Raw genomic sequence first — 13,737 nt, 5'->3', positions numbered from 1 at the left:
AAGACTCCACATGCGTCCACTTCAACAGTGCCTAGCACAACAGTGGAACCAGGCCCAGGGTCAGCTGACGGATCTGGTGTTGGTGGACGGCCGCACACATCACTCTCTGCAGTGGTGGAACACCACAAACCTTTCCAAAGGGCGGCCGTTCCTGGACCCGGTTCCTCAGGTGATTCTAACAGCGGACGCATCGCTCTCCGGCTGGGGAGCGCACCTCCTACACCTCACAATGCAAGGTCTATGGACGCCACAGCAAAAATCGTTCCACATCAACCATCTAGAGCTCTTGCCGATCTTTCTAGCCCTAAAATCCTTCCAAAAACAGATTTCGGGCAAAGCAGTCCTCATTCGCACAGACAACATGACTGCAATGTATTATATCCAAAAACAGGGGGGGACACACTCTCCCCAGCTCTCCCGCTTAGCCCAAAGCATATGGAGATGGGCAATTCCCCAAAACATCTTTCTCCTGGCACAGCACGTTCCAGGCGTACAAAACACCATGGCAGATCTGCTCAGCAGACAAACGCATCAACTACACGAATGGGAACTGCATCCACAAGTTCTTCACCCATTCTTCCAACAGTGGGGGCATCCTCAGATAGACCTCTTCGCCACCCACAAAAACAAAAAATGCCCAAGCTTCGCCGCCAGATACCCACACCCATTGTCCAAGGGCAATGCGATATAGATGAACTGGTCAGGCAGACTTGCATACGCCTTTCCACCTCTCCCACTAATTCCATAACAACACTCCCTCACACTCATTCTAGTAGCTCCGACGTGGGCCAGGCAGCCGTGGTACACCACACTACTACAACTATCAGTGGTACCACATCAAAAACTGCACCTATCCCCATGCCTCCTAACCCAGAACCATGGTGAAATCAGGCACCCGGACCCAGCTCAGCTCAACCTTGCGATCTGGCTCCTGAAATCTTAGAATTTGGATACCTTAACCTTCCCCCTGATTATTAACATCATGGAAGCCAGACGTCCTACCACTAGAGCATGCTATGCCGCAAAGTGGAAAAGATTTGTAATTTACTGCCATAACAATACAATCAACCCTTTAGATGCATCCATACAGCACATCATATGCTATCTGCTCCATCTTCACAGGTGTAACCTGGCATATTCATCCATACGCCTACACCTAGCAGCGATCGCTGCTTATCTACAAAGCAGACAGCATCTATCACTGTTCAGAGTGCCCGCTATTAAAGCCTTTATGGAAGGCCTTAAACGAGTAATTCCTCCCAGGGCACCACCTTCCCCTGTATGGAATCTAAATTTAGTTCTTACACGGCTAATGGGTCCGCCCTTCGAACCAATGCATAAATGTGAGCTACAGTTTCTCACCTGGAAAACCGCTTTTCTCGTAGCTATCACTTCCCTTAGAAGGGTTGGTGAAATACAAGCGTTCACTATACAGGGACCCTTCCTACACATACATCACAGCAAGGTCATACTCCGCACAAATCCGAAGTTTCTGCCCAAGGTCATTTCCCCCTTCCATCTCAATCTGTGGAATTACCTGTCTTCTTCTCGCAACCTCAATCTGTTGCAGAGAGGGCCTTACACACACTCTATGTTAAAAGGGCTTTGCTGTACTACATACAAAGAACGTAACCCTTCAGGAAGACTAAACAATTGTTTGTTTCCTTCTCTCCACCACATAAAGGCAACCCCATCTCTAAATCAGGGATAGCTAGGTGGATTGTAAAGTGCATACAAATTTGCTATCAAAAGGCAAAAAGAACATTATCTGTTCCGCCTAAAGCCCACTCTACAAGAAAGTTAGGGGCTTCGATGGCTTTTCTAGGGAACATACCCTTAGATGACATCTGCAAAGCAGCCACATGGTCAACACCGCACACCTTCACAAAACATTACTGTGTAGATGTGCATTCCAAGCAGCAAGCTAGGGTGGGCCAGGCTGTACTAAAGACACTTTTTCAAACCACTGCAACGGATACCGGTGGTCGCCGCTAAGGTTGGGTACTGCTATATAATCTATGCTAAGTGTACAATCTGCAGCTCATATGCCTCGAACGGAATATGCTACTTACCAGTATGCATCTGTTCTTGGCATGTAGAGCTGCAGAGTTGTACACGCCCACCCGCCTCCCCGGCTACCTGTATCCGTTCCAGTACATCTTATTTAGATATAACACACATGGGTTTCTCACTGTTATTACTACGCTCCATCATTTCCCTGTTGGCGAAAAACAATCTGAGGATGGAGCCGAAGCCCATGCGCAGTACGGACCGAAGGAGGAGTCACCAAACTCGTGACTTCCAAAGACTGTCCAAAAAACAAAAACAAACTGCAAACATCCGGGCCCAACACCAGATGGCGATCTATGCTAAGTGTACAACTCTGCAGCTCTACATGCCAAGAACAGATGCATACTGGTAAGTAGCATATTCCTTCTGTCTTTATGGTATGCAATGGCACAGTTTCCTCGTTTAAATAGTTCCTGTCACCAGTGCTTACTGGGGATGTGATCAACCTTTTCTGTATAACTTTCCTTATTCAAAGTCTGAATCGGTCTGCCTTTTTTTTCTGTTGGGTGGGGCATGAGGAGGTTGTTTTTAGAGGTTAATTAAAATTATAAATTGGACAGAAGTAACTTTTATATTGCGCAGACAGTTGATTCTGTACCCCGACATAAGGACAGAAGTTATGTATGAGTTTGTTTCTTGTAGAAAACATTTTTTCTGGTGATTTGTTTTAACAATCCTGTACAAAATTAATGATCTGATTCCTGTATGACTGTGGCATTAAAGTGTAACTTTGCCATTTTGGTCCTTCCTGCGTAGGTGAAATTGTAGAATGTGAAATTAGTGATAGATGCTTTAGAGCTGATCACTCAGTGATGTCACCACCAGGCCTTTCCCTGGTAAAGGGATCTCATTTCTGTGGTTCCATAACTACCTTTCTGGTTGTTCTTAATCTTAGAGTTAGCTTAATCTTACTTGCTGTGGTGTCCCATAGAGTGACTGAAGGAGAAAACGGAGGAACAATGATCAATTCCCATTGGTCACCCTTTCCCACCATTTTTCTAAAAAACAAAAAATCCTGGGTGAGTGACTTATCCTGTGCTCCAACTATCAACAAGAAAAATGGACTAATCGCCCTCCTTTCCACCTCCTCGGGGCTCACTATTACCACAACAGAAGCAGATCTCGAAGGCAGGTGGCTCATTACCAGACTCCAAATATATTATACTGATATCCTAGTTGTAAATATCTGCGGTCCCAACAGCGATAAGCCTATGTTTTGGTCAAACCTTAACAAAAAATTGTCCATATTACCCACGCAAGCACACACTTAGTGGGTGGGGATTTTAACCTACAATGGGACGGTATTCTAGACAAACTCTGCGTGCTCATTTAAACCCAACAAGTCTCACATACAAACCCGAAAACCCACAGGTAAGGGCTACTCTTTCTCCCACCCCCACAACTCCTTCACCCGTATCGTCTATTTATTAGTAGCTACATCAAACCTCACTATTGAACCAATCTTAGTATCTGACCACACCTGTATTTCCCTGCTCTGACATTTTAAGTACTGCTCCAGAGTCCCAAAACCTGGAGAATGAATGACCTTAGTGAACATCCAAGCTTTAGAGAAACAATGAATAAAGAAATTGACCAATACATAGAAATTAACAAACTCATGTCAAGGAAAACAAGCGGGACAACCTGGCAGTAGATCAACTGGGAAGCCAAATAGAATCATTAGAAAAAACTCAAACTGTCCAGAGATGTCACAACTAAACCAACTAACAAAAATAAAAGGAGTACAATGAAATTTCGAATAACAAAGCCCATCTACTGATTCAAAGACACAAAGGCATCAAAGTATGCAGCTGCAATAAAGCAGGAAAGATACTAGCTTCTTATCTAAAACAAAACTATAAAAAACTTTAGGATAACCTCCAAAACAAACATAGCATACCTTCCAATAAAGAGACATTCCTGCTGCCTTTGAAAACTTCTATCGATTCCCACAACGCAAAAAAGATTCCCCCCCCCCCCCCATGAGCCCTGCTTAGAATACCTCAAAAAGAATAACATCAACAAAATAGACTAGGCTACAAAACCTTTCTTAGAAACCCTATCTTGACATGGAAACCTATATGCAATCAGAAAATTAAAAGCTAGAAAAGCACTTAGCCCGGACAGCTTCCCTGCCTCCTTCTACCAAACATGTTCTGTTGATCTTGATGATTTCACCATTGGAGGACCTTTTTGCACACTTCACACCACAGGCGCTATTAAAGGAATGGTTGGGGAAGCAACGATATTATTGTTTCACCAAAAAGTACTGTTTTTAGAGATCCTTGCTGTCATGTGCGTTGTTGTCGAGGCGGTCTTTGAAGGAGGTCCTCTTGGCAGCCTTGATGAGGTGGTGGTGGTTGCGGATGGCGTCCTTGTGTGCTGCGAGGCTGTCCGGGGTCTGTTCATTGTGCCGTTTCTTCTCTAGCTTCCGGCAGGCTTGCTTGGAGGCTAGGAGTTCTGGGGTGAACAAGCTGGCCCTCTTGCTGGTGTCTCTGTAGGGGGATTTCTTCAGTGGGGCGAGGGTATGCAGACCATATCCTCCCGTTCAGTACCCATGCAGACACTGTGCTTCCCATTATGTCCACTATCAACAACTATGCCCTGGTTTCAGGATATTGTCTTAAAGATAAAAACGAAGATCCTTCCTCTTACTATATATTGTAACAAATCCATTATAGGCAACAACTCTCTCAAATGGGCCCCCGACAAAATAAAATACTTGGGTCTATGCTTCTTCACAAATCCTAGAGTCCTATAACTATAACGAGAATATGACCTTAAAGACACCATTGATAATTGGTCCTCAAGATTCATCACATGGTGGGGGAAGGATAGAATCCATCTAAATGATTATCACACCGCTTAGCATATTCCTAATCCGTATGTCACCAGTATACCCCTCAGACACTTGCTTTGCCAAGACAGACTTAATCTTCGCCAAATTCCTTTAGCAAACCCAAAAACCCAGAAGTGCCCTAAAGAAACAAAGACTACCAAATGCACTGGCTGGCCTAAATTTACCAGACTATAGGAGATATCTGCACACCTTCCTTGCTATACAGGGAAGCCTTTGCCCCCCCCCCCTTCACACCTAACACCCAGCCACACCCCCCCCCCCACCCCTTACCCCCCGTCCCCCAGCACAAACTCCTCTTCTTGGCTCGAGATTGAAAAAGCACTGGCTAGACCACTCTCCATGACCTCATTTGTCACAACTAAGAAAATAGCAGAACACTCGGCAAGCATCTATAAGTGTTCAGCGCAAGCCCTCAAAGGTTAATAAACTGCCTAACAAGATGCTACTCTCCTCTTGCCTCTCTATGGCATAACAAGCACCTAAAAATGGACAGAAAAAAACCTATTTTTCTTAAATTGGCGAAAAAAGTCATACTGATAATGGAAGACCTTGGCACCCTCCACAAACCATTACCTTTTTCCCATTTTCAAGCTAAATTTGACCTCAATGACCGACTTTTACAACTTATTAAAAACAAAGCAATCGCCTCCAGATACACATCTCCTGTCACTGCTGATCTACCCAGTACTTTACACTTGTACAGTAAAGTAGGTCATGCTGTTTCTAAATCACTCTTTCCTATCCCCTACTAGTTCTGCACGAACCACATCAATACAAAACAAATAGGAGTCGCTCTTATGTGATACATACAGCCCTCAAGCGATCCCCATTGAACTGGCCGTCATCTGGGCAAACTTAACCTCAAACAAAATTGCACCAGACAAAGCCCAAAGTAGATACTGGGTGGATTATATAGCCCATTGTATCACGGTCAAACTATTCAAAGTCTGCCTCCAAAACTCTGATACCTGCTGGAGCTGCGAATGAACCAGGAGGCTTGGACCACATGCTGCTGTACTGCACTTTCCCGAAGAATTTTTGGGCAGAAATGGGCAAAACCACATCACAAATTCTAAATCTGAACTGGACACCAAACCTAGCTTCTATTTCCCTTGGTATCCTCCCCTCCAACTTGAAGCTAAACAGGGAAGTGCGTTTGTTTTGGGACATCCTTGTCTCAACCGGCTTTAAAGCCATTCTCTCCGAATAGAAAGACTTATCTAAACTATCTCTCCACACTTGGTGGGAATGGATACACTTCACATAAGGGGCGGATAATTCCCTAAACAAATATCTAAAGAGGGCATCGAGGAGGAAAGATAATTTCTGATCCAAGCTAGACAGCTTCATGCTTACCACATCCCCATACCTACTCCACCCCCACCCACCCTCCCTCAGGACATACGTTTTTCCTAACTCTACTCTTCTTTCTTACCTGTCCTAGCCTCTTTCTGTTACTATCTCTTTCCACCTGTCGTCATAATAAATCAGGTGGGGTGAATTTCACCAGAAAATCACTATTATCCACTCAACTCAACTCCCCACCCCACTCCCCACAAACTACACCCTCATCAACTCGCATACATACGACTACCCATACTCCACGTTTTACTACTGTATTATACTGCATAATGTCTCCCCAATGGGATTCAGTTTATTTGCCATACATTTGCCATGTCTGTATGTTTTCACTCTTATAACATTTGAATAAAAATGACAAATTAAAAATAATATACAATCATCTAGGCACCCATATCCCCTCTAGAAACACTTTGAGCAGACACTCCTCTGTCTTTAGGTCTGTCTGAAGGTAGTGAAAGCAACGTGAGAATCATCTTTTGCAGCTCTCTTCTCATTCTGAAGTGTCTTGAACTTCTCCTCCAGTTGGAAATGGAGGCAGATATGCATTCTTCAAATTGCTGGTGTATGCGTCCTAGTTTGTGTTTTGAAGAGACTGATCCACCAATGCAGGCAGGTGGTTGGTTCATCCATCCCATATTAGACTCTCTTGGTCCTTCATCGTTTATTTCCGCCTCACAAGAGGGCTCTTCCCTTGTATCCACATGGTAGCACTCTGCAAATCATGCAGTGCAGCCATAATCATGGATTCCCCATATGAAAATGTGACGCATTCCTCCTCCATAGGCCCATCAGCCCCTAGCAGACTCCTCATTGGGGGAGGGATTCAAAGGTTTGGCCAGAAAGGTCACTTGTCCCTGTCACAGATTTCTCTTTATGCTCCTTAATCCCCATTGTTGCTGGGTAGTGAGCGGTTGTTGCCTTAGATTGAGGCAGAGTGCTGTTAAGATGCCTCCTAGTGGGGAGAGAAGCATTGGTCTGCAAGCAGCCAGCTTCCGTTTTTCTGCCCCTGGGGTAGATCTCTCCCCATTCCTCAATGCCACTCCATCACTGGTATCTGAAGGCCCCTCCCTAATTAATCTGGCTCCATCATTGGCGCTCTAGCATTGCCTAGATTTCAAGTACCTCAGATTATGTCGCAGGTGGTATTGCAATCCAAAAAAGCCAGGCTTTGGCAAGATGCATGCCATCATCCCGAAATTGCAGGACCACCAATTTCTGTACTCCTATAAGTGAAATTCTGGAGACTGTGGAGCACCTTACCGGAGCTGCTGCTGTTTCCAGAGGACATTCACGGAGGTAATGGCATAACCTGTGCTTCCCAGCGCTGGCATGTCAGATGAGACCAAAGCTGCGCCGGACCTCTGTGCAGAAGCTATTATCTTTGATTTTGGCCACCATAGTTTAAGCTTTAGAGGTTTAGTTATGGCTACTAAAACTAATTCTAGATACGGGATACTTTAGATGCATAGTCAAGTAGGACTTGGGTTTCATATCCCTGACTCTTACCCAGTATGTGAATGCTTTGCCCCAGTATAGTGATTTGCAATTTATGTATTCAAATTCAGATTGACATCCGCTTTTTCACAATGACAAAACTCCTTTAAAATCTTTGCGTCGGTATTAAATGTCCACTCTGAGTGGACTCTTTTTGACCTGTCATCTGTTTTTGCTGAACAGATTTGGCCTGATGTTCCAGGCATCTCCTTTAACCCCTTCAGTGCCCATGACGAGCTGGACTCGTCATGGGCTGCGGTGGCGCTGTGCCCATGACGAGTCCAGCTCGTCATGAACTCCGCCCGCTAATGGAAGGCGCGGCACTGGGCGGGGAAAGGGGCGGGCATGCAAGGGGTTAAACCTTAATGGTGTTTGCTGATGACTGATTAATTTTTCTTGAATGGAATTTTCCCTATACATAGGTTCAATATAGTTATTGTTAAGAATTAGAAGTATTAAAGATATTTATTATGCATAATGCAGACTCCACATTCTGTGAATGCCTGTGAAGAATACAAAAAGGTCTTTGAAAAAGCATATGTTATGGTTGATACCAGTTACAGACAAAACCTTACAAGTTTTGTTGAGAATCAAGATTTACCCAATTTTAGTTTGTGTTGATTTTTTAATTTTTTTTTTATGGCGGGTGTAAAACAGGCAGCCACAATTATCTGATCATAATATGATATGTTGCATGTCAAGGGTTTGTTGCAAAAAGTTTTTAAAGTTTAAGTGCTAATGTGAACATTTTCAAGGATATTAGCAATGCTTGTGAACTTTAACATAACAGGCATTGAAGGGGCTTCTTTGGCTTAATACTTTTTTGCTTTGGTTTAACCAACCTGGTGAGTGGTAAACTCCATTGGTTGTCTGAAAGTACACTCTACGACAAATTTACTAAACTTCTAATTCTACGTTGCCCAAGAACTTCACTTATGACCTTTGTATTGGGGGAAACAATCTACAATGTGTGTTTGTCTCCTCTGTGAGTGTGTGCTTCACCATACTTTGGTATTAAACTTGGTTTAAAAGTATGAAGTGAGGATTTCCCTTACTTTTATATATAATTTTGAAATGGAAACTGGGGATAGTTCTTATCAGTGGATTACGAGGTTTGTGTTTGCTAAAACAGGGTTCTGATCTTTTTCAAAATTAGAGTACATTGAAGCTGTTGTCTAAACCCCTCAGTTGGTAAGATGCCGTTAATGGCCTATTAATAAATAATAATAATAATCCACATAGCGCGAACAATCACACGTAAGGGTCTCTACATTAAGCAAGCTATTGCCCATAGTCACATGGTGCTGGGCTAATCTGCCGCCGGTGCCGTGGATCAAACCATGATCCCCAGAGTCTGGAGTCAGTCGCCCTGGCCGCGGCGCCACATCTCTTCCCTCAATAAATGATTGTACTAAATACCGGGTGTCTGGGTGGCATTACCTGGTCCCTTAATCTCGAGCCCCTGACGTAGAATCCAAATGCAGACATCGCTAAATGGCAGTCCCTTCCCCTGAATGTAATGGGTTGCATAGCTCTGTATAAAACTGCGATCCTGGCGAGGTTTTTATATATCTTTCAGAACCTGCTGCTCCTCATACCACGGTCCCTAAATAAAATTGCAGCCTCCTTCCTGTGGTACATGCCCAGGCCTCGCCTCGCCTTGCTTTTGCTCACTGCTGTGTGCTTGGGTATGACCTATCTCCTCCTAGCAACTCACAATTGGTTTAATGGGGGCTTGTCAAACCCAGTATACCAGCAGGAACTATCCCTCCTAGGATTCCCTTAAATACTAGCCATGCTCTACGATTCCCCAGTGCCACACCCCCAGTGTCCAAAATGGCCCTCTAGATTGTAGGGCTGTCTTACGCCACACTCACTGGGACACAATACTCGAGCCACAAAAACCTCTCTGGCATGGTACCTGGTTACAGGAGGTGGCGACATTGCAGGGCTTTGGGAGAAGGGAAATTATTGGTATTTTCCAACTGGGCAGTGTCTAGGGACACACCAATAGCCTTCCAAGAACTACAAACCGATTATGCCCTTACCAAAACACCATTCTACAAATCCCTCCAATTGAGACGGCCTCTGCAGTCCCATGCCTCAGACCGACATCCCTCCCCAAATTCAACTAGCAGTGAGATTACACCAAGTAGGCATCCTTCCTGAGCCCACCTGCCCCCACTGTGGTGACGCTCCTTCCAATTTGTATCATATGGTCTGACTATGTCCTTAGATTCAGGAGTTTTGGTCTGCGGTGGTGGAAGGTCACTCCCCCCCCCCCCCCCCCCCCCTTAGTGCTTCTGCTGGGGTCCTCGATGGCTCAGGCGGTACGAGGGCTGATCGGTCCTTCTTAGGTGCACCCTTATGGTTGCCAGGTGCAACATTACCACTTGATGGAAATCTCCCACCCCTCCTACCTTCTCACAATGGTGCCAGGTGATGGACTGGTCTGCACAACAAGAAAAACTGGTTATGAGGCCAGGTGTTGTCCTCTTAAACCTGGTCTAGTCTGGGGGAATTGGCTGGGCCAGTTAGCCTAAGGTCTCGTTTGGTGCTGAGGGTGTTGCTGTTGTTTTGTACTACTGTATTGTCATTTGAAAGCGTATGCCTTGATCAAATGCTGTGTAATCTTCTCCGACATGCTACTCCTGTGTCCTGTTTCTTCTATGCAAAAATCAATAAAATCTGTTAATCAAAAAAAATAAAATTTTACTGAAGCATTCTTAACGTTTATTTTTCTTTCTAGCTCTTGATGAAGTATGGCAAGAACAGACCATCAGGCGACTGCTGCAACTTGTAGAACTACCCCTTCTTGATTCTTTACTAGAATGTCAAGATTTGGAACACCCAGCATCAAAGCGAGAGAAGGAGAAAACTATGGTTGTCACAAGCAACTACTTGGATCGAGAAATTCTCAAGGCATTCAGCGACTCGCAGTATGTATTTTATTTTACAGTGGGAATTTTTTAATACACTTTTATAGTGGAAAAAGTCTCCCAAATTTTGACATTGCATCTTAGATCATTTTAAGATTTGTAAACACTTGCGCCATATATGTCAGTTATTCTACCAAAATGGTTTTGATGTATGGGAAAACTATTCAAGTAGAACTATTTCTTTCTAGATGCCGAAAAGGCATTTGACTCGGTTGGATGGAAATTCCTATATGCAGTCCTGAAGCGTGTGTGCGTGGGTGAAGTATTTCACAAGCTGGTCGAAGTCTTGTAAATGCAACCCACAGCAAGAGTGTGTTAATGTCTTCCTTTCCAAGCCAATACCAATTACTAGAGGCACTTGACAAGGTTGTCCACTCTCCACTGCTGTACACGTTAGTTGCAGAGCCCCTGGCTTGCGCCATAAGGGAATATCATGCGCATAGAGGCAAAGGGTTTCCACAATACAATTTGGTTATTTCAGCATATGCAGATGATGCGTTACTGTACATACGCAACTCAGAGTATAATATGTTGCCCTGCTGCAAGAGGTGGAACAAGTTGGGCAGCACTTGGGCCTGCGCATTAACTGGCATAAATCAATGATAATCCCTCCCAACGCCCAATACCGCCCTTACCGGTATGGAGTATCCTATAGAATGAACCTCTGACCCTGTAAGATACCTGGGAATCCAGATCCACACCGATCCTGAAGTGGTCATGCTAGAAAACTACAGGCGAGGTAGTGCAGCAACTTAGTCTATAAAAAAAATTGATCAAGCTCCCTCTCACTCCTAGGTCTCATCGCAATAATGAAAATGATTGTGCTCCCTCGGTTTCTCTTCTTTGCGAAGGTCTCAATCTCAGTACCAAGCATTTTTTCGTAATCTTAGATCCCTGCTGATCCATTTGGCTTAGGCGGGTAAACCGCCCTGGGTAAAATGGGAAACTCTGACCGTCCTACTCAGAAGGTGGGTTGAATGCACCAGATCTCAAAACCTATTACTGAACAGTGCAGCTTTACTGGATACATGGTCCCAAAACCCTTCCACAACTCTACATCGAAAGGGACGAGGTTGACCCTGTACCACTTCCACAGCATTCGTTGTGCAAATCACTGCGCAGATTCCATACAATAGATCCTGTCGGGTGTACGGTGACCCAACTGAGACAAATGGCAGTCAGCACATCTCACTTTGATACAGAATGCCCTGTGGGACCCCTCTCTTTTAAAATATATATATGGCCCTGTATGATGGAGTCCCCAGGGCCATATTGGGTTCGGAGACAAGTGCCTCTCGACCCCCTTCACTTTTAAAAATAAAAAGTAGCTCTTGGTGATGGGGTTTCGAGGGGCAGAACCTATGGCCAAACCCCCAAATTAACGATTGAATGGTGCGACTGGTTCCCACTGAGCAAGGCAAAGGCAGTCACACGAACACTCAGCGTGCTACACATAGAACGCATGGCAGACCTCTTCCAAGAGGGGGTGGTGAAAACGTGGGACCACATGCAAGTGCAAGCACTTTACTGCACAAGACAGATATCAATGCCACCGAATGAGACAATCATTTTGGGCAACAGTGGGAGAAGGCATGGGTGAACCGCAGGAATTCGTATCATTGACTGACTTGCGTCAGGCGACATCACTACAGCGTGGCATCACTGTCCTCTAAGTGCTCACAAAAGCACTTAACACCCAGGCACTGATTATAACTCAGCAGGAATGGCAAGATGAATTGGGCATGGTGATAACTGAGGCACAATGGGTATACTCTTATGCAAGCACTAGGACCATTTCGCAAAATGGGAGGCATAGGTTAATACACTACAAATACAGAGTCTACTATACCCCAGCCCGGCTGCACAAATATGGCCTGAGGGAAGGCGACAGATGCTTGAAATGTGGGGTAAGCGAGGCAAACTTCACTCACTTGGTGTGGAAATGTCCTGGAATTCGGGCATTCTGGGCAGAAGTATTCACACACACTTTGTGATATGCTGGAGAGGCAGGTGCCTGAAACACCACTAGTTACGTTACTTGGGTATGATAAAGACCTACCTAAGGCAGGCCGTGAGCTTGGGGCAATAGGCATCCTTTTAGTAAAAAGGAGAATTGCAATGCATTGGGTGCAAGGCCTACTACCCACTTTAGCTGAATGGCATACAATTCTAGCATATTGCTCAACACAATCATGCCACTATAACGCATTCATTCTGGATCGTTGCAGACCCAAAAAGATTTGGGGACCCTATCCATCTTATTTAATAAGAAAAGCAGCAGAGGAAGAGGAACGAACACCATCAGATAGAATGCACCCCAGAACAGTACTGTGCATCCACTAGCGAACGCTAATAAAGAACTCCACAATGTTAACTAATGTGTATGTAGCAAGCTGGGGAGCACATATATAGGAGAGGGTGCGGGGACACAATAGAAACTAAAGCAAGATGGATGTAGATGAGCATGCATGAAAAACCGGTTCAAAAGTGACTGCCACAGATGTAGTATGATACTGTACACTGTCTACCTGATGTGATAGATATGTAAAATATAAAGTTTGTTTTTAAAAAAAGGAAAACTATTTCTAGGAGTGTCTAGCATTCTAATATATTGCTTATTTGAGATACTTGGCTATTTGAAATTTAATTTATAGATGACGGGTTACTAATTTGGTATTGAGGAATGTACCCAAATGTTTGTGTGTTTATAACATTTCCCTTCATCTGCATTTGAGAGCTACTGGGGCTATTCACAAAGGTAACTTACACTCCTAATTCACACATCTAATTTACTCTTAATAATGCATAGTGTGCGCTATATGCAGCAATGATAAAATACTGTTTTTGTTTGCTTAATAGTTAATAGTGCAGTAACATTTAAATTTTGTTCTACATATAAATGTACACAATGTATTTACATTAAAGTAAAATATATTTATTAAGTATAAAGTTCAGTAAATTTTTTTTTAAAGCTTTTCTTGTACGTTACCATAGCGAGACCTTCACCCCAAC

At 44.2% G+C, this 13,737-nt stretch overlaps 1 protein-coding gene across 1 annotated transcript in view; it reads left to right on the top strand.

The window, feature by feature from the left end:
- Positions 1-13,737, top strand: part of DEPDC7 (DEP domain containing 7) — a 272,921-nt gene that overhangs the window by 108,464 nt on the left and 150,720 nt on the right. Inside the window, exon 4 of the mRNA XM_085648246.1 lies at positions 10,536-10,725. Within this exon, the coding sequence (XP_085504372.1) occupies positions 10,536-10,725 (190 nt within the window). The remainder of the gene's footprint in view (positions 1-10,535; positions 10,726-13,737) is intronic.

Source organism: Triturus cristatus, chromosome 3_2 (genome assembly GCF_964204655.1).
Source record: "Triturus cristatus chromosome 3_2, aTriCri1.1, whole genome shotgun sequence".
Taxonomy (NCBI): Eukaryota; Metazoa; Chordata; class Amphibia; order Caudata; family Salamandridae; genus Triturus; species Triturus cristatus.
Note: the sequence above shows the minus strand (reverse complement) of the source record. Positions and strands in the feature narration are given on the sequence as shown.